Genomic DNA, 20,533 nt, shown 5'->3' on the forward strand with positions numbered 1-20,533 from the left:
AACATCTGAAGTGTTGAAATATCATGGTGTGTTTTTCACTTTTTTGGTGGTGTTAGATTATGTGAAAAGCACAGAATAATCCAGTTCCTGTTCAGGAAAGTAGCCCCATTCTAAGTAACAGATAAGCATCCCACTTGCTTCTGATCATGTGCTCATGCCTCAGGAGAACCCGGTGTTATCTTGTGATTGCAAGTACATTCCTAGTTTTTTTTCCTTAGGCTTGTATGTGTGTACAGTATGGCACAAGGACAAAAGGGTGAAGGAACACGTGAGGGCCTTGGAGATGCTACAGCCTGCTTGGTGCGCATTAGAGTTTGTTATCCATGCAGCTCAAGTGCTCTGTTGGTAGAAACAGACTTGTACTGTAGTTGCTCTTCTGAGTTTCTGTGCAACACAGACTTTTTTTTAAGGTGGCATGGACTAGATTGGCTAGCATGATGAATACGAGAAATACATACCTGTTCAGTGATGTGACAGGAGGGGAAGGAAGCAGGAATCTGGATTGTGCGGGGAAGTGCACAATCAGAAGGATGGTGTGCAAACATGTCCAGTGTTCCAGCTCAGAGGTGGTAACAGGAATGTAATGGGCCAAAATGACAGTGATCCTCTAGCTCCATTAGTGTATTTCAGGCTTCCCTGGTGCAGTGAACGGGAAGCCCAAACCTGTCTGTATCCCTGAGTGAACAGTGATGGTGAAAAATGGATTTGATGATATTGTGTAATAGTCTGTTGAAGGCTGAGAAGATTGAGAATGGTGAAATAGCAGCCTGCCCGAACGGCGTGGCCAACAGGAGGTTTACACAGACAGCTCTATACCACTTGGGTAGGTAAGCTGAGCAGCTGTGTATCGTGCACAAACTTGACTTTCACTGAAATCGTGCTACAGCAAGCTACAAAGCAAAATACCACAGTGACACAGTGCAATTGCAGTAGGTTCCTCAAAGTGGTGATTTTCTTGCCTATGGCTGCGCTATCAGGGGGAGAGGCACACATCTCAGAGCTCCTTCATGAGGTTTTATGCTTCTGTGGGGCTGCAAGGTCGTAGAGGTAAGCCAATTCTCTCTAGTGTCTGTGACTGCACATAGAATCCTGGGACCTTTGATACCTAGAGTTTTTTGCTTTTTGTTTTTTAAAAGAGGACAGCATAGGCACAGGTCACGGGGGAATGGCAAGCCTTTGAAGGTGGAGAAAGAGGTGTTAAAGGGGAAAAAACTCCAGTAAATGGGAACTGAAGTTTTGGTTTTTTTTAAGTTCTTTCTCCTCCCATGCGTTTTACTCATACTATCTGTACAGCCAAATAACATCACTGTCTAGGGCATTACAGGCTTTATAGCTCATTGCTTCAGTTACATTTGTGTGGTGCCATCTGAAAATTTTCACAGTGGATATAAAAAAGTCAGTAACTTGAATCAGATCCTCGAGCTCATCTTAATTTTAAGGAGAAGTCAGCAGCTGCTCTGAGGGATGAAGATCTTTCTCTCAGCTAGATAACTTGAGATGGCACAGGAAGAGGGAAGTGTTGAAATGGTTACACCTCATGTAATGGCAAACTATCTGGTAAATCTCGTGCTGAATATTTTGTTACATTTGTTTCATAATTTTTGTTTTGTGGTGTGGACGATTGTGTCTCTGAGCTCTCTTTTCCACCTGTTGTTGACGTGACCGGTGTTTGCACTCCAGTGGGATAGTTATAAAACTTTACAGTTTGCAGGATGAGCCTTGCAAACAAGACTGAGTGCTTTAAAAAGAACATACGCTTGAAATAGTACACAAGCATTTTCAGTCTCTGTTGTAATGAATGACTTTTTTTCTTTTAAGTGGTGGCAGTATTTAAAGATGCCTTCATTGATTAAAAAAAAGTTATGCTGTGAAAGTAAGTTAGGCTTTGTGTATTTTGGGTTTAGTACAACTGAGCAATTAAATGACTTAATAACTCCATATGTTTCCTATTATAATGACACCACATAGTCAGTTTGTCAGTGAGACAGGTAAATGCCATATCTGAAAGCTTTTTAGCCACACTTGAGGAGTTTGGGGCCCAAACCATTAAAAAAAAAAAAAAGTGTTTTAAGTATTTGTTTCAGTTAGGCATAAAGACTGTTTTTGAATTAAATTGAAAAGCTCCTTCTGCATTAAGTTTTTAGCAGCACTTCTAAAACACAGAAGCTGTTAAGATTTTACTGTTGAAAGTTGTCTAGCTGAGTTTAAAAGTGTGTGCTGGAAGAAGTCTGAACAAGGGATTAGGTATGGGAAACAGCTTCTTTAAGAAGACAGTGGTGAAAATCAATTTGCTGCAACAAACAGGTGCAAAGAACACTGCTGGGGAATTTGGCATAAGTTTTCCTGTGGGCTGGCTGCTCCAGTTTATGTTTCAGTGCCTTTACTGTCATTTTGCATAGATCTGGCGGTGCATTGACTTCCCTGAAAGGGTAATCCAGCCTGTTCAATAATAACAACTCTCTCGCCTTGAAACAGTGACGTGTCAGATTTTACAGCGTGAGACAAAAGGCTCCTTTGCTACATTTCAGAAGAAGATTGCAGTTGTAGTGTTCCTCCTTCACCAGTGTGCCTGGCACTTGAGAACATGACTCAGACTTCCCTTTGTAAAGGAAAGAGAGGATCTTTATGCATTTGGAGGTTTTTGTTATTGGTGGTCCTTATTTTCATAATTCGTTTTGTGATTTAATACATCTAGCTTACACTTAAATCCTCTTCAGAATTTGGTTTCGAAGATTGGGTTTCAGTGAACTGAAACCTGAGCAACCTTGTCAAAAAATCCTCTATCCCTAAGAAATGTCAATTAAAAATCATGCTAGCTTTGTGAATACTCCTTGCTGTGCAACAGATTTGACCAGAAAGCTTAAGAAAGTATTTGAATGCAGTTTTGGATCCCTTAAAGCAAGCAGAAAAGTGCAGTAGTTTAGAACTGTTGGCTGGAACAGGTCAGGAAGGAATGTTTTCTTGTGGCTTTCTTGCTGGCTGCTTCAGGAAAAGATAGAAATAACACAAGTAACCGGAATAAAAGTGCTCAGTTCTCAGTGGTAGGTAGGGAGCCCTGGAGCAATAGCATTGCTTTGAGTCTTTATGCCCAAGCCCAAATATCTCAGCTTTGTGGAATGGCTTTGCTACAGGATCAATCCCAGCACACCTTTACTGGCAACCAAAACCTGCTGTGAGTGGACAAAGTTTGTAGATTCCAAATTGCCTCAGTTAATAAAAAAATGTTGCATCTTCTCAAGTATAAATAAAATTGTCTTGTATTTTACCTATTAAATTTACATGCTTCTTGCTGCTTCCAATGTGGAATGAAAGCTTGTCTCCTTCAACTTCCCTTCCATAAAGAAAAACAATGAGGAGCTTGTTCAGCTTCTGCATGGAGAAGAAATACATTTGGGCATTCTGTGGAGAAGAAAGGAATTGCTGGCTTTCTCATTGTTCTTGTTTCTTAATTGGACAATGCAAGTTAACTGTGACAAACCTCTGGAAAATACCTAACATAAATGGTTTGTGCTGTGCTTTGTTTCCTTACCAGATCCTTTCAAGTTTAATTGTATTCAAGATATTTTGCATGCTATTGTTTCAAACTGTTACAGCGTGGTAAATGACCAGTAGCTATAGTGTGATTGATACTGTATAAAGAAACACATTAAGGAGAAGGCATGTGGCTTAAAATTGCCTTTTTTTTTTTTTTTCTTCTTCTTTAATGTACTGTATACTGAAAGCCTCTCTCTTATTTTTTTTCTGTCTGTGTGTGCTCGTTGCAGTGACTTTGTAACATGCAAGACATTGATGCCAGGGGGAGTTCCCCTGCTTTCCTTCCACCTCAGAATGGGAGCAGTCACAGGTCTTCTGGGTATGTCCCGGGGAGAATTGCCCCTCTTCGTCCCCCACCGCCTTCACACAGCCATGTATCAGCTGAATTTACCTCTGCGAGGCAAGAAGCCCGGGCCATGTTCACATCCTCATCACCAGGACAGCACCGCCGCCAGGCAGAAGCCAACAGACATAAAAATACTCTCATTTGCTTTGCTGTTTCTAGCTTTTCACTTTTTGTTGCACTGGGGATTTTTATGGGAATAGCTTCGAAATATGCACCAGATGGTAAGTTCTTACACACACAAAATCATCCTAGAAGTTGAAGCCCCTGTGAACATAGTGCAGTAATTCTGCATCAGAAATATTGTTAAAAATGGAGTGTAGTAATAGAGCACTTTGTAGTTTTAATGTGAAAGGAAGCTGTATTTGGAGATAAGTTCAGTTCTTTTTGCTGTTTTCAGTGGCACTTCTTATTTCTATTGAGACTGATATGACTTGCTTAATTGAAGCAAAAAAGGCGAAGTAGTAAATAAAGACATAAAGACGAGGGGAAGAAGTGTGAGTATTGTGTAACCATGATTACTATACGTAGGATTTTGATGTTTGCAAAGGATAGTAGAAATAAAGTGCTTTCTGCTTAAGCAGTAACTAAGGAAAACAATAGAAGGGCATTCAAGTAAAAGATGTAAAAGTCTGTGAATTTATACCAAATGGTTTATTTGCTTTGTTTAAACTGAGCAGGGAGCTCACTGACCTCTTAGCCCTGAGCTTTCAGCTTGTCTTAGAACGCAGTGCAACTTTCACAGAATTTGGAAATCATCTCTCAAATTGTCTGGCTGTAAAGCATGAAGAGGTGGTATGATCCACTATTGCTCACTAACTAGACATCCCTACTGCCAAATACTGCTAACTACTGTGACATGCAGTTAAAGTCTGATAGTGTCCTTTGGAGCACAGTTTGTTTGTTTTTGTTTTTCTGAGGAAGAAAACAGGTTTCTAAAAACAAAATGATTTTTTTTTTTAAATTAATTTGAAAACCATTACCTGTTGTAACACAAGCTCTGACTGCACAGCGGCTTTTGGAGTAGTACTTCTGAGGTTTATGGTTCCAGAGTCAATGCAACACTAGGTAACAAACAAAATAATCGATGGTGAATTTCAGATGGCAGTATGAAATGGATGCATGCATTTTAACGGGGGCACTTTTTTTGGTTGCAGAGATCTCTTCTCAGGTGAAGTTACTGAGTTTTTCTAATAACTGTGGAGTAAAAGAAAGTAAGTTTTTAGGAAGTAGTGAATGGAAGATTACTGCTATATTATGATCTAGGTCTCTGGTAATATGAGCACAGATGTGCAATAAGTGCTCTGTTTACAAGTTGAAGAGAAGGCTGAAAAGTGATTTAGGGTGTTGACACAGTAGTACTTTCGGAGGAAGAAAAAACAACAACAAAAGACCTTCCCTCCAAAACAAACATAACAAACCATTCCACTATGATACCAGGACTTTATACCATATAATTAATTAAGATTGTAGGTTTTGTGGTTGTTTCAGTAGAAGTGGGGTTGTGCTTCGCAGACTGTGTGAATTAATATTCCTTCTATGCTTTAGAAACTGATAATGTGCAGGAGATGAGTTTGCCTGCTTTTTAAATGCAAATTGTTTTCTGAGTGGGGTTTTTTGTTTGTTTTCCTCTGCTGTTGTTCATTGAGGCATTGAGTTGTTTAGAATTCCTGCACTGAGCTTCCGATCAGCAAGGAGTTGATGGATCAGTGAGGATACAGGGGATTTTGCAGTAGAGCATTTTTTATCTTTGCTGCAGTGACATGCACAGAAGCTGAGAAATAACCTAAGGATGTGACTTTTTTCCTCCAGTGTCCTGTTGCCTTTCTGTGGATATCCGGTCAGCTTGCTGCATCAGTTGTTGCACTGTGTCTTTCTGAATTTTCCCTGCGTTGTCTTTTAAAAGAGAAACCACGCATCTGTAGAATGTGTTGGAAGCCCTAATGCAAGAGAAACTTCATCCAGGCACCAGAGAAAAAGTGACAAAAATTTTCATTCTGTCACAGTGTTACTGCAGCAGTTCTGCCAAAAGATTCTTGATGGGTTGAAATGTTAATGTCTTTAGCTCCATCCTCACACATGTGGTATTAAAGCCAACTGCTCCAGTTCCAGCTAGGTGTGCTCTTGCTGAGGGCTAATTGGAAATCCATAGTGCGTTTAATGGCTGTTTGAAAGGCAGTGTAGGGAATGTGAGACTTAGTAGTAATTGCGTGTAAATCCTAAACCTCCGGCATACCCTCCCCACAGGGAAAATGATACTTGTCTGCATTTCTGTTCCTGCCTGTCAGCTGGTTTCTTTTTCCTCCTTGCTTTTATCTTCCTGTCATCATCTTTTTTCTTTTTTTTTTTTTTTTTTTTTTTTTTTCCTAAGGAGGCCTTAACACATGTAAAGTGCTGGAAATGCAATTTCCTTCCCCATTTCCAGAGGCTTGTGCTACAGGATCAGGAAGAGAAGTAGGGGAGATTTAGGGGAAAAAGTTCTTTTTGGCCTTCGCAGTTCTCAGCTGGAGCTTGCCCAGGGTAAACAGGATCCTCAGAAAATTTAGCTGCCAAAGTGTGATAAACTTCAGCTCAGCATAATATAACACTGATAATTTTTTCCCAGAGGCCTCAGGAACTCCAGACTTGGTGGCTAAGCAGGTAGAACGCAACTATTTAACTGTGTTTTGAGAACTGTTTCCTGTCTGTTCTTCTGCCAAGCTTCATATCCTTTCCCCAACACATGAAAGATTCTAGAATTTCTGGGGGGGCAAGGTATTTTTTTTGTCTGTTTTCTTTACTATATATAAAAATACCACTTTTTCACCCTGTTAGCCCTATTAGAAACAACTAAACCCTAAGGACAGCCGACCCCTTTTTACAAAAATGCACTTAAGTAGAGGCTTGACTTGAAAAAAAAATTCAGTGTGAGTGGTTAAATTTGGCAAGGCTGTAGCTACTTAACATTTTCTGTGTTATGCTTCTGCTTCCATTTAACCTTAACTATACAGGCAATGACTGTGGTCTATAAAACCCGATCAGTAATTTTGGAGGTAACATATGGTGAAGTACTAAATATTTGATGTTTCCCTGCAATCCACTGCAATTACTAAGGGAGAATTTCAGAATGCTTTTGCTGAGCACATCTGATTCTCCTGCCAAAAAGTTGATCCGCTGTGCTTCAGAAGCATGTTCATTTTGCAGGAGCGCCCATTTCCAATTCCAATGGCTTCATTGCTCAAAGATAGGATAAATTAGACTCTGATTTCATTTTATTGAGTTGCTGTGCTGTATCTCATCTTTCAGACTCAACAGAAAAACTTGCAGTTACTAAATCTTTTTCCCTCCATGAATCATGCTAAACAGAAATTAGCAGGTTGCTGACTCATGGTTTCCCTGCACTGCCCTTTGCTACCAGCCAGGAAGTGCGTGTCTCTGTCTCTTTTCAGTACTTTTGCAGTGTTGAGGAAAGGAGCTTACTGACTCTGCATGAGTCAGGCAGCAGAACTGCATTTTTTCAGCATCTTGCAAGATAGCAGTGTTTCTTGCTTTTCAGCTTTCCTTCATGTGTTGAGTTTCACTTTTTAAATGCTGCTTTCTTTGGCAGCATTTGGCTCTCCCTCCCCCCCTCAAAAAAAAAGAAAGAAAAAACAACCACTTTTGTTTTTATATTACTACTTTAGATGCCTTTTGGCCTCATGCAGTTCTGCTATTTTTTTTTTTTTTTTTTTTTTTTTTCCACTGGCAGTCAAATCTTGGTTTCTGTGGGTTTCCTGGGTTGGAAACGATTTGAAATGTGGAGAGAGAAACAGCAAACGAAAACAACTTTGTCAGCAGAACTAAGGATGGCTTGTATTAAATCTGTGGGTAGGTTTCTCTTTCTTTAGATTTTGCAAGAATGGGCTATTGCAAGTAGCCTTTTTCCCTGATTTTCATTTCAGATGTATGGGGCTTTTTCTCCAGAAGATAAGGTTTGAAAAGGCTACTGAGACTATTTCTCTCACTTGAGTTTCTAACCTGTTTATTTTTAGCATTTTTGGTTGTGTTTTTTTCTCAACAAAAATATTTGCTGTCTGTCATACAAAATGACAGAAAATTGAAAATTCAAGAAATATACTTCCTGTTTTCATAGTACATCTTGCGCTGCTGCATTTCTGACTGCTTAATATTGTAAAGAGATGTGTTTTAAGTACACATTGCTGTAGCTGCATCTGAAGTCACTTGACCTTGTCACTTCTTCGTGTTACTTCTCCTTTTCTGGCATTATAATATGGCACCACTGCCTGTGTGGTGCTAAACCTTCAGCAGGATTTTGAGAAGGATTATGTACATCTCAGCTCTAGTGTGATTCAGAGCCTGGTATTTAAAGTAACTTCCTAAAAAGGACAGTGAGTTTGGATCCAAATGCCTCACTTCCCAGGAAACTGCTCTAAGTAGTAAAGCATTACACTAAATATATGAAGGTTGTCTTTTCTTTTTTCTCCCCTTTGTTCCATATTGGCAAATCTATGCTGAAAGAAATGATCAAGATGCTCAAAAGCAAGAGGGGATCAGCCTTTCTCACACAGGCACTTGTAACTTTGAGGGAGGTGAGATGGTTCTGTGCTACCATGTTAGTATTTCAGGTATGATGCCTAGGAGTCAAGTAACTGCTATGAATCTAAGACTTTGCCACTTACCTCTCCTGATCTACAGTAGATGATGTAGAAATTTTTGAAGCAAAAACAAAGGATGCCTAGCAATAGGTTAAAAGTGCAGCATACATTGACAGTTCAGTCTGCTTGTGATCTTCAGTGATTTAATTTGGTGTACAATCCCTTCTCAGCCCCTGGAAGCTTTACCATTGCTCAGTTACCTTTCTGGCTCCATTAATTTAAATGTGAACACCTGTTGCAGCAGTACTGTAACCACGGAAGGAGGTGGAAGTCCTTTGTGGGTGACTGACTGCCTTAATCACATTCATCATCATGCTTCCAACATTGCTGTCATCCTGTTGGTGAGTCTAACTTTGTAAAATAATGAATTTCGTATTATATTGCAGAGAATTGTCCTGATCAGAATCCTCGTCTGAAAAACTGGAGCCCTGGGAAGGATCCTGAAAAGAAGGTTATCATCAAAAAGGGAGATCTGTTTCGTCTGAACTCGGATGCTACAGTACATTCTATAACCATACAGGATGGAGGTGTGTAAAGGCAAAATGAGGAAAATGCTTCATTTCACTGCATAGCTTGTATTTTTATGATTACATGAAAAATGCATTGGAATATTGATATTGAACAATTCTTCTGCTTCCACTTTTCTGCCTTCTGCCAGGCCAGTTATACCAGATGTTAAAAAGCTTAATGAACACTATCAAGTCTGTCACTGGGAATAATGGCATGGTTTTCTATATGATATAGTAAAATTAGACTTGTATAGTAGCTTTCCAGGTAAGGAATCTTAATATGTTCTGATGGCAAACAGTATGCTGGCCATTTTAGAAAGACAGTATGAAAACTAGGGACAAGCTAGCCAGATGCTTAGAAAGATGAATCACAACCAGAAGAAGTTATTTTCCTAAATGTTCATAAACATATTTATAAGCTTAGTAACTTATTTAATTGGTGTGGAAAATAAATCTTTCTAATTTTTCTGTTGCTCTTATTGCAAATCTTAATTCTTTGAGTCTATCTCAGAATTGATTTTACTTACGGAAATATATATATATTTTTTCCTTTAGGTTTACTTGTTTTTGGTGATGATAAAGATGGTTCTAAAAATATTACTTTGAGAACTCGTTTTATCCTGATAAAGGATGGTGGAATGCTTCATGTTGGAGCAGAGAAATGCCGCTATAAATCCAAAGCAACTATTATTTTGTACGGGAAGTCAAATGAAGATGCTGATGTGCCAGAATTTGGCAAAAAATTTATTGGTGTGGGCCCTGAAGGAACGCTGGAATTGCATGGGCATCAGAAGCTATCATGGACTCTTCTGTCAAAGTCTATGAATTTCTCAGGGCTGGCCTGTGGTCATTATGCATTTAAAAAGAATTTTTCCCGAGGACTAAATGTGAGAGTGATTGATCAGGACACGGCGAGTGTTTTGGAAGTGTTGAAATTTGATACTCATGAGTTTTCAGAAGAAAGCTTGAAACTCCAGAACTTACTGAAGAATAGAAGTCCTGGTCGCATTATCGCTATTGCTGTAGGAGATTCAGCTGCTAAAAACTTACTGGAAGAAACTAGAGTGACTATTCAAAATCTTCTGGGAAGTAGGTTTGTCAGAGGATTGAGTTACAGGTAACTAATTTATTCTCCCTTTTATGTCGAGTAAAGATTAGATATATATTCTGCTTTCTGTGGGGGGAGGGGGATAGGGAGCTTATAAAACTTGGACAGTATCTGTTCTTACAATGCTGACTATCCTTTGAAGATTTTGTGTAGTACTACAGTTGCAGGATTCAGTATGCAGAGCAAAGACTGCAGCCCGCAGGCGTTTCTATAGATCTCATTGCTTATTCATAATTACACTTTCACTTTTCTTCATAGAAGATAAGGGTGGGTATAGCAAAGGACTTTCTTGTGTCCAAATGCTCAGATAGAAAACAGTTGTCTAGAAAAAGCTTTTAATGCATATGACGTTATATTTGGGGAGCATGGAAAGCTAGGCTAAAAGCTGAATACAAGGAGAGGACTCTAACCATATATCAGATTGCATCTTGTCTCCTTCACTGATTCTGCAAGGGAATGATCTGTAAAGAAGTATTCTATTATTGAAGTACAGTTGTCAGGTGTGTCTGTGTCTTTCGATCATTCTGAAATGGTGGGGCTCTGGAAGAAACACAATCAATGTTGCGAAAACAGGAAACTTGACCTCTTGTGCATTCTGACCCTAGTTTTGTGTTGTGCAGGGTTAACTGTACATGTGGATGGTACATCAAATCTACTGCCAGCCAGTCCTTCAGTTTCTGTTAAAATGGCTTTGTATAAGCTGGTTTTATTTCTTAGTATGTGCAGGAAATCAGTACCTTAGATTTTCTTCACTGTTCTTGCTATCCCCTAACATCTGGATTTGAGTTGCTTTGGCAAAGCTGGGCTGGGGCATCAGTCAGGATGGCATGTTCTGACCTTGCTTCCTCTAGGGGCATGTTTATGCCAACCACTGTGTAAGCATGTAGTCATGGGGGCCCTGCAGTGGGGAGATGGCCTGCAGTGCCTTTGAGGCAGTTTCACCAGAGGGACCAATGCCTCAGCATCCCATAGGTGCCCCCATTTTCTGGAAGCATGAGCAGGCAGTTGGTCAGGTACTGGGCAGCCAGTCTCTGCCTCACCTGGAACTGATAGTTCTGGTGTTCACCTCTACTGGTGGCCTCAATGCTGGTGTGAAGTGAGAGAACTGTTTAACCTGCAGTGTGGAGAAGGAAGCTGCTTTTTTTTTTTTTTTTTTTTTTAAATTATTTCCTTCAGGACTGTTTCCTGACTATTTTCACTTGTTGATAGAGACTCTGAGTGCACATGAACATGTCCCATGTGTTGTGGGAGATCAGTGAGATGCTCGCCTGAGTGCTTGCTGAGGGAAAACGGGAACAATTAGTTAAACTTGTAAAGCTAGTGAAAGGGTTTTGAGCTTCACAGAACCATAGATGCTGCGTTTGGAGGTGAATGATCCATTCCATTGTTCTCCACTTCTGCCTCCCCATGCCAAATAGTGTGCTTTAAAATAGCTTTGTATTTATTTTAAATGTTGATGTATGAAACACTCAGATTTTTGTCGGTGCTCTTTAAAAGGTGGCCCAGTACATACTATTTCTGTGAAGACGTTAATGCTGAGCACTTTGATTTCGTCTTCTAAAGATAATGATTAGTAAGAACACAAAAGGACTGAAATAGAAGGCAACTGAATTGAAGGTTTTAATATCTGCCTTTGAATCAATCATTGGTGCTGGGCTGCAGTCCAACTAGCTATTGCTGTTTTCACTTTGTGTCAATGATTCAATGTTAATGATGCAATTTTGTTCAACTTTTTAATAGATGATTACTTCCTCTGCACGTAATTACAGCATTACAGAGCAGTCAAGGACAACAAATACTCTTGTTATTTGAACTTGATGGCAGCTTTCTGTGATGTGTGGTTTTCCATTTTCATAAACTTGGACTCTGAGCAGAGCTGTAGAAAGTGAAGAGATATCTGGGACAGTTCCCTGCTCCCCACAGGTGCTCAGCCAAGTGTTCAGCTGGGGGAAAGACTCTTGAGGGGGAAGAGAAAAAAACTTGTCCTCAGCCTTCAGAAACACTGATGATCCCTTTTGCAAAGGTTGTGCAATAGAATACAGTACTTTTTTTTTTTTTTTTTTTTTTTTTTTTTTGAGCCCAAGTGTCTGGGATATTTCAAGATGTGTTGCATGCCAGGGGTACTGATCACCAGCAGCTGCTGGCCATGTCTGTCTTGATGCAATCTTGGTCCCCAGGGGCTCCTTGTCTCCTCTGTGTAGACACTGCTAGCTGACTGCAGCCCTGTGATGGGAATATGCTGTGGCAGGAGAGTCAGCACTGGCTCAACATCTTCCCATGCTTCCTTAAGCCTGCTTGTGAGCAGGAACCCATATCACTTCTGGCACTCAGGTCTTATGGTTCTCTTTTGTATGTTGTACTAAAAAATGTGTCTGAAAGCTCTCTCAGTTAAGAACTATGATATTTGCCAGTTTGCTTATAGGACATCCAGTTATGTAGGGCTATGCACCTTTCCAATGAGGTCTTAGTTCTTCATTTTGAAGCTGTGGTTTAAAATGAAATTGGGAATGCAGGTCAAAGGACTGTAAGTAACTTCTTCGCACCTTGTCTCGTCTTGTGCCTGTTGGTGAAGAATTAAGGGCAATTATATTTAAACACATGCTTTTATTTTTTTTGCAGGCAAGCCTGGGCTTTAGTTGGTGTTATAGGTGGTGGGAATTCTTCCTGTAATGAATCAGTGCGAGACTATGAAAATCACAGCACCGGTGGGAAAGCTCTTGCTCAGAAAGAATTTTTCACAGTGGATGGTCAGAAGTTTGTTGTGAGAGCTTACAGTGAATGGAATGATGGTAGGAAAACATTTACACCTGTGGGTAGGGAAAAAGTAAATACTGCATATGGTGCTTTTTTGTTTGTTTTTTGCTAGAGCTATTGGTTACAATTTAAATTTTTGATTTAAATTTTGATTTTTGCTGTAAGTTTTGCTTTTTGCTGCTTATGTGCCCGCATTATTGGGTGAAGTATGAGGACAGCATCTTAGTCACAATTTTGATCATTATGTGCAGAACGCAAGTGACATGACAGTGAGTTAATTATCTTCATTTCTAACATATTAGTTACAGATAAAAGTTCTTAAAATGTGCGGAAGCAGATTTTTTTTTCTTCAGTCTTTTTTTTTTTTTTTTTCTTTTTTTCTTTTTGGTCATATATTTTTATTTAAGCTTCACTGATGTTGGTTATGAGAAAATTGGGTAGGAGCCAAAACATTTTATCTCTGTTAGAATCCTGTGTTTTTTTTTTTATTTTTTTTATTTTTTTTATTTTTTTTAATTTTTTTTTATTTTTTTATTTTTATTTTTATAAACTCTGGAAGAACCATCATGTTGTATGCTTTTTTTTTTTTTTTTTTTGGTGTGTGTGTGTGTTTCAGGGATCTTTGTTCTGCATTTTACTTTTATGGGCAGTCATCTCTCCCTGTTTGTTGAATTATTAGCAATATCCCATTTGTTTAGAAGAATTTAAAATATATATATATTTTTTTTTCTTAGGAAACTTTTTTTTTTTTTTTTTTTAGTAATCTTTTTGATACTATCCTTCTACTTTTCATTACAGCCTTATGGAATTATACTGACTCATACTTAAAAATAATAATCCACAGAAGTACATCTTTGACTTGCTGGTGCTGTAGTGTTGAGCTCAATGTTGAGTTCAATAAGTAAGCCAAATTGTGATTCCATTCTTCCTATGCATTAAATAAAATAGGAGAATGTTAAATAAAAGGAGGTCTGCTGAATTTAAAGTCAGGGAAATAGCATACATGTACAGTATAGCTTGCAAAACTGTTTTATTAGTTGTATTTAGAACACAGAATTCCCCTAGTCTGGCTTGCTAAGTCCTTGACAACATCTACAGTGTTAAATGGCAGAAGAACACCACTTGAAGGAAGCAGAGCAAGCAGGGCCTACATGCTGTTGGTATTCGATATATCATGGTGTGGTATTTTACTACTATTTCATAGTTTTTTACTGGCTTTCCTAGTTGTTTCCGTCTCTGCCCTTTGTTTTATTTAAAATCCACCAAAAAAGCAGGCTGCAATGGTATTTCACACTGGTATGTTTCAGAGCATAATTGCACATAGTGGGTGGTATTGAGCTTGTAAAATCCCATATACTTGCATTGTGTTAACTCTTGCTTTTGTTTTTTTCCTTTTTAAACTAGGTGTCCCAATTTCAGGCTTCCAGGTAGAACCTGTTGGTGGAGTGATATTGAATCTTCTGGATGATGTTAGCAGTTGGCAGCCTGGAGACCGAATTGTGGTTGCAAGTACAGACTATTCAATGTATCAGACAGAGGAGTTTACCCTCCTTCCCTGCCCGGAGTGTACCAAGCACCAGGTCAAAGTCAAAGGTATGGCAGTGGTCGCTATCTGAAGAGTTGTGTGAAAAAGTTGTTAGTAGCAGTGCAGCCCAAATAGTTCCTTTCAGCCCAAGCAGTAACAACAGTCTTTTTATCAGTCTCAGTATTGCTTTGTTGCCATGTACAGGAGGATATACTTGCCTTTCCTACAAAATTCTCTGTATAATGTCAGATCTGCATCTGACCTGTAAAGCTTACTGCACTAACTTTTCTCTCCCCTTTTTTCACAGTCTCAGTGAATTCTTTATTGGGGATTGGTTTATGCTTGTCTACTGTCCTTTCGCTTCTTTCTGTCTTTTCACTGATTCTCTTAATACAAATTTGAATGGCTGCTGTGGTCATCACTACGTTTGTCATCTCTACTGTCCTTCTCTTCTAAAGTTTTATCATTGTATATGTTTTTTTTTTTTCTTCTTCTATTTGAAAAGAAGAAAACAGCTGTCTTCAAATCTCTTTTCCCCTTCACCATCTCTTTTACCCATGCACCAGTAAAATGGTTATGAAACAAGTGGCTCTTCCAAGTCTCTACTCACACAGGATATCCCTAACTAGTTGCAATCTGTTTTTCCTTTGGGTGTGATGCGCACAAAATGGTCTTGCATGTTGTTGACCATTTCCTGTTTTATTATCTGACTCAGTCTGACTTCACAAGAGCCTCCCATGGGGTTGGCTCTTTCACTCTGCAGACATCTGTGTTTTCCTTCTGTCACCCTGTAACCCCTCTGTGTGCCAACACCCTCCTTCCCTGGCAGTCCATCAGCCTCAATCTGGAGCTTTTTTCCCTCCTTCTCTTCTGGTGGGCTCTGAGGTTGGTTTGCAACTCATCAACCAATTTTGGTAGTAGCTCTTTGAGATGTGTCACATTCAACCTCTGTACTGCATGACTTCCTCTTATCTCTTCTTTCTCAGCTCTCAGAAGTTTTCTGTGTACTCCCTCAAACTTTCCTCTTCCTCTGTCTTTGGGATTGCTAGTTTTTCTGTTGACTTTGCAGCATTGTGAGCTTCCACAACATTTGCTGGTGAGGCTAAGATGTTTTCCTGCTTTGTGAAATCCAGATAAGGTGAACTCAGATATCTCAGCCTTTTCCTTGCTGTACATCAGAGATTACCAGCGTGCGGGAAGCTACAAAGCTGGTTTAGTGCCCATTGTGCATGATACTTAATTGCTTTTGTTCTGATGTTTCTCACTTGATATGCATTAATCAGTACTTTAAAGTACAATGTAGTTCAAGGTGCAAGCTACTATGAAGTTTAAAAAAGTTTTCTGTCACCACTGTATAGGAGTATGCCCAAACTCTTTTGTCTTGGAAATCATGCACTGTGAAAAACTAGCTACCTTTAAAGAATCTTCATTTAAAAAAAAAAAAAAAAAGAGGATCAAAAAAATGTACAAAATTAGCAGTTTGGCTACAGGGTGATTGCATTTTTTCTTTATGAAAATAAATGCTGTATTAGCTGTTGAGAGAACTTTAAAAGAGAACTGGCCACCTTGCTGGTCTTTTTCGACTAATATCTCATATTAAGGGATACTGATCTTTTTTTTTTTTTTTGAGCAACATGAATTTTTGGTGAACTGATAAATTTTACTTACTAAAGAACACACCATCTTTTGAAATCTCTTATGTTTTCCTTTTTTTGGAATAGAAAACAAAGCACTGTTTAATAGGATGCTTGTTTGCACTCAGTATACACGTTATAGTTAAATAGAGGGAAAAAAGAACAGACAGGCCTTCAAATAGATAAGTACAGTCCCATTTGCAGACCTCTGTCTTTTTTTTCTAAACAGCAGGGTAAGTACAACAGTATTGGTATTCTTCACGTGATATCTGCCAGTTTAGCTGACATCCTTCTGTAAGTTTTGAGAAGGGGTAGTGAAAAACTTGAAATAATTATCTTCTTTAAATTTCCAGATAATTTTCTTGGTTTCTATAGGAAAATAGCAGACTGATGCTTTCTTTGGAAGAATATTTAAAAAATAGAGTATCTGTGGTTATTTTTTACCTAATTTTAGTTTGTGTCCTCAGATTAGCTCTACAGAGTTTCCTAAAAATTTTTGTCCTTGTTTACAGGTCTCCAGTTTTTGTTTTGAGTGGATTAGGCAGCCAATGTTTTTTCTTCTGAAGCAAATCTGCATCTGTGGTTTTTTTTTTTTTTTTTTATTAAAGCTTTTCTAATGAGTTTTCTTAATTTTGTTAGGATATATATTTTTTAATTTTCATCTATTTCGTCCATTCACAAACTATTGGACTGGAATTAACATACACCTACAAATAAAATGCTGGTTTTGTTTTAGGATTAGTAGTTTTACTATACTGAAAATATGTAGATGGCACCTTGTTTGATAATGAAACATACAAGAGCATCTTTGATTCTGTGCCCTGAAAGATGTTCAAATATCACTTTGTTGAGCTCAGTCAAGAGAGGTGAATTTGCTTGTTCTTTGCTAGGTTAGTGTTTATCATCTGCCAAATTACATGCTTTTTTTGTGCACGTTAGCATAAGAAAACATAATAGAACACGGTGTTTAAGTTATGGCAATATATGACTTTTTTGGTGCTACTATTAGTTTACTTTCAAGTTATGTAGGTTGCTCTGAAAGTAATGCCTCCTATTTCCATGGAAAATGCAGTAGCTACAAAGAGCACAATAACACTGATAGAGCAAATTCTCAGCTACAAAACACCATTTTTCAACGTAGTCACCACCATTAGTCATGCATTTTCTTCAGCAGTGAAAAAAAGCATTCTTTCTACACTTATAAAAATCTGCACCAGCAGAGGTGACCTACAACTGCTGCAACAGCATCATTGCTCAGAATCTTTCATTGGCCCAAACAGACATAAGTCAAAAGGTACCAAATCCAGACTGTGTGGTGGGTGTGGTCTGAAAGTCCAAGTGAAATTGGTGAGGCGCTCCATGCTTCAGACGGGTATGGGGCCTGGCCTTATCGTGTTGGAAGATGTCTTCTCTGAGCTGACTCAGGAAGTTTGAGCTTTCAGTTTAGACAGCACTACAGTGTAGTTTATGGTTTAACTGGGTTACAGAAATTCCTGAAGGACGATCCTTTTCCTATCCCTAAAGGCAGTGCACTTTGCCTGCTGAGAGCTGCATCTTGAACTTCTGTTTAATTGGTGGATTCACGTTACCACTCCATGGACTGCCTCTTTGGCTGGCTCATACTGGTGAAACCCGTGTTGCCGCTGGTAATGCTTCAATCCAGGAAACTGTCACCTTCAGCCTTATATTGGTTCAGCAAGTCCTGACAAACTCATATGCAGTATTCTTTCTGTTGTTGAGTGAGAGTGTTGGTTCATCCTGGCACAAACCTTGTGATATTTCAGTGTTGCTGCCATCATTTCCAACGCACCGAAGCTGGTATTCAGCTTAGTATGCAGTTTCCTGGTCATGATCTGATGGAGGCACTCTGTTCAGTGGTGTGACAGTTTGCATGGCTGTCTGGAGCATGACTTGTCTTTCATATTGCTGTTGCTGAAGCACACCACCCGCCACCTCATTAAGTTCACATCCACTGTTTGGTCTCCATAAACATTCAGTAAGCATCAATGAATGTAAGTGGGTGCCATCTTTTATGCACTGAGGTATTCAGTGACACAGTCTTGCTTTGTTTGCATTTCCATGTCAGATGCCAGTTTGTCTGACTGCTCCTCTGCTGCCATCAGCCAGATGGCAACAACATGTAATGGAATATTGGTGGGAAGGTTCAACCTCTACTACCATACCACCATCGTTTGCCTTTTGATGTCATGGGCCAACATTATAAAGTAGGAAGTATTACTTTCAGAGCAGCCCTTGTTGTTTACTGTTTATGATAATGACAGTCTTTTTTTCTTCTTTTTTTTTTTTCCCCCCTCTCAAAACTGTTTTTGGACAGAAAAACCTCAATATCCCCATGTGGGAGAAGTTATTGATGGAGTGGACATGAGGGCAGAAGTTGGAGTTCTCACAAGGAACATCTTAATCAAGGGAGAGACAGAAAATACCTGCTATCGTGAAAAGGAGTGTCAGTTTTTCAGCTATGATACGTTTGGTGGACATATCAAGGTTTGAAAAACATTAAGTAGCTTTCTGTCATCTCAAAAGTACACTGAGAACAAAAAAGTCAATACTAATCTTGGAGGCATTTGAAAACTTAAAAAACATAAATTCATACAACTGCTTTTCATAGAAAGGACTTTATTCTCTCTTTCTCAAAATTAATTTAACTCTATGGCACTGTAGCACGTTATATAAATTTTAATGTGGCAGAAGCATGCACCATATCTTGCAACATTGTGTGGTGGTGGTGGTTAAGCCTTACAAGTTGCGTATCTGCCTGTTCAACTTAAAACATTTTCAAACTTGATCTCCATTTTCTGTCTTTTCTCCTTTCCCTGCCTTTTTCTCTCCCAAAGTGATGAGCAGTGACTCAGTTCTAGAGATCCACATCATCTCCAAAATCAGGCGGTAGAGAGGCACGGTGAGGAAAGAGACTGAGTTGGACTATGGTGGATTTTTTAATTTGACTTATTTATTTTGTCTGAATGTGCCAAGGTTATGTAAAGCAAACTGCTGCTGATTTCTTATATTGCCATAAGCATAAAGAAAGCTGAATAAAAGTAGTGCTGTAGAAACTAATAATGAAACTCGTATTCACTTAAATGAAAGGATGGAGCAGCAGTGCGTCAGCTCTTTGCTGCTGGAGAAGTTTTAAATGCAAATGTATTTGTGCTCATTATGTGTTGGTCACAGTTTAAATCTCCCTTTTCAATGGATTTGGATGCAGATTTTAGTTTTATAGCGGTGTACATAATAGTGGGAAAGAAAATGCTCCCTTTCCCTACTGTGTGGCAGCTTTTGTGTGCAAGGGAAATAGATAAGCTTAAGCCAATCTTTTATGTTTCAGATAATGTAAGGAAAGAAGATAAATGGCAAGCTGTGAGTCTCATTAAATGTGATCTTGATTTCCACAGGGGTGCTGGGCAGCAAGGCCCCTCAAACGCCTTGCAGGCAGAGCAGAAAACAAATATTTTGAGTCACCAAAGTTAAACTGTTCCCAGGAGTCTACTTAGAGAAACTGAGTGTCTGCTGCTAAGCCTGCGTTTCAGCACTGGAAGCGTTTTCAGCTTCCATTAACCTTATGTGCTCTAGTGGTGAGACCCTGGTCAACTGGCAGATGTTGAGAGCCTGGGGGTTCAGTCTGTTCCAGGCTAGCTCTGCATAGGAGTGAAATGGGCTGGGGACAGCAGGGAGAGGCACTCACTTGTAGTTTTACCACACATTCTTGTCTTTAAGTGCTGAAGTCAGATCTCAGGAAGACATGTTACAGTCCATTTTAGACAGGCAAATTTAAGCTGTGCAATCAAATAAAAGAAAAATAACCTTGTCCTTCCTGAAAAGGCTACAAAAAGTAAGCAAACACACTAAATGGTCCATCACTTTATTGCTCATTTCCCTTGAGGGTAACCTATGCTTATGAAAATTATTATTTTTGTACAATATCCAAATATCCAGTATAGGTAAATTAATAAAATAACAACAAAACTCTCTCACCCTTTAGCTTACTGTATTTCAGTACCTTGTAGTTCAACTTTTGTACTCGGTTTCTCTTTTCAGGTTGGAATAGGTAGAAGAAAATACTCTTGCTTTCCCCTTTTAGTGCTCCAGCCCCATTATAATGCCTTCTCTGCTTATTCTTATTTTCTTTTATCATATATTACGTAGCATTACTGTGAAGTTCCATGATCTGTGCTGCATCCTCATCTGAAAGATGTTGATTCTTCACTAGAGTGCATTCAGTTTTAGGTTATAACTGGAAGTGTGCTGGAGTACATGATGCCTGAGGAGGACCTGAGAAAACAGGGCTTATTCAGGGTAGGGAAGGCAAAGAGGGTGAATCTGCCTGCAGATGTCAGGGGCTGGCGTAGGGCACAGAGTAGGTGCCAGAGGTCCTGGAGGTGCGTAGTGGTAAGACGGTAGACAGTAGGATCAAGCTGCAGCAGGGCTGTCTTGAGTGTTTCTGTCCTTGTAGATATTCTGATGTGATGAGCTA

General features: G+C 39.2%; 1 protein-coding gene across 1 annotated transcript in view; it reads left to right on the forward strand.

The window, feature by feature from the left end:
* Window positions 1–3,776: 3,776 nt before the first annotated feature.
* Window positions 3,777–20,533, forward strand: part of CEMIP2 (cell migration inducing hyaluronidase 2) — a gene marked incomplete at both ends in the record, with an annotated part of 33,265 nt that continues 16,508 nt past the window's right edge. The window contains 6 exons of the mRNA XM_079548808.1: window positions 3,777–4,101; window positions 8,898–9,038; window positions 9,576–10,137; window positions 12,748–12,917; window positions 14,287–14,475; window positions 18,377–18,546. Coding sequence (XP_079404934.1) covers window positions 3,777–4,101; window positions 8,898–9,038; window positions 9,576–10,137; window positions 12,748–12,917; window positions 14,287–14,475; window positions 18,377–18,546 — 1,557 coding nt within the window. The remainder of the gene's footprint in view (window positions 4,102–8,897; window positions 9,039–9,575; window positions 10,138–12,747; window positions 12,918–14,286; window positions 14,476–18,376; window positions 18,547–20,533) is intronic.

The sequence above is a fragment of the Tetrao urogallus genome (genome assembly GCF_951394365.1).
Source record: "Tetrao urogallus genome assembly, chromosome: Z".
Lineage (NCBI taxonomy): Eukaryota > Metazoa > Chordata > Aves > Galliformes > Phasianidae > Tetrao > Tetrao urogallus.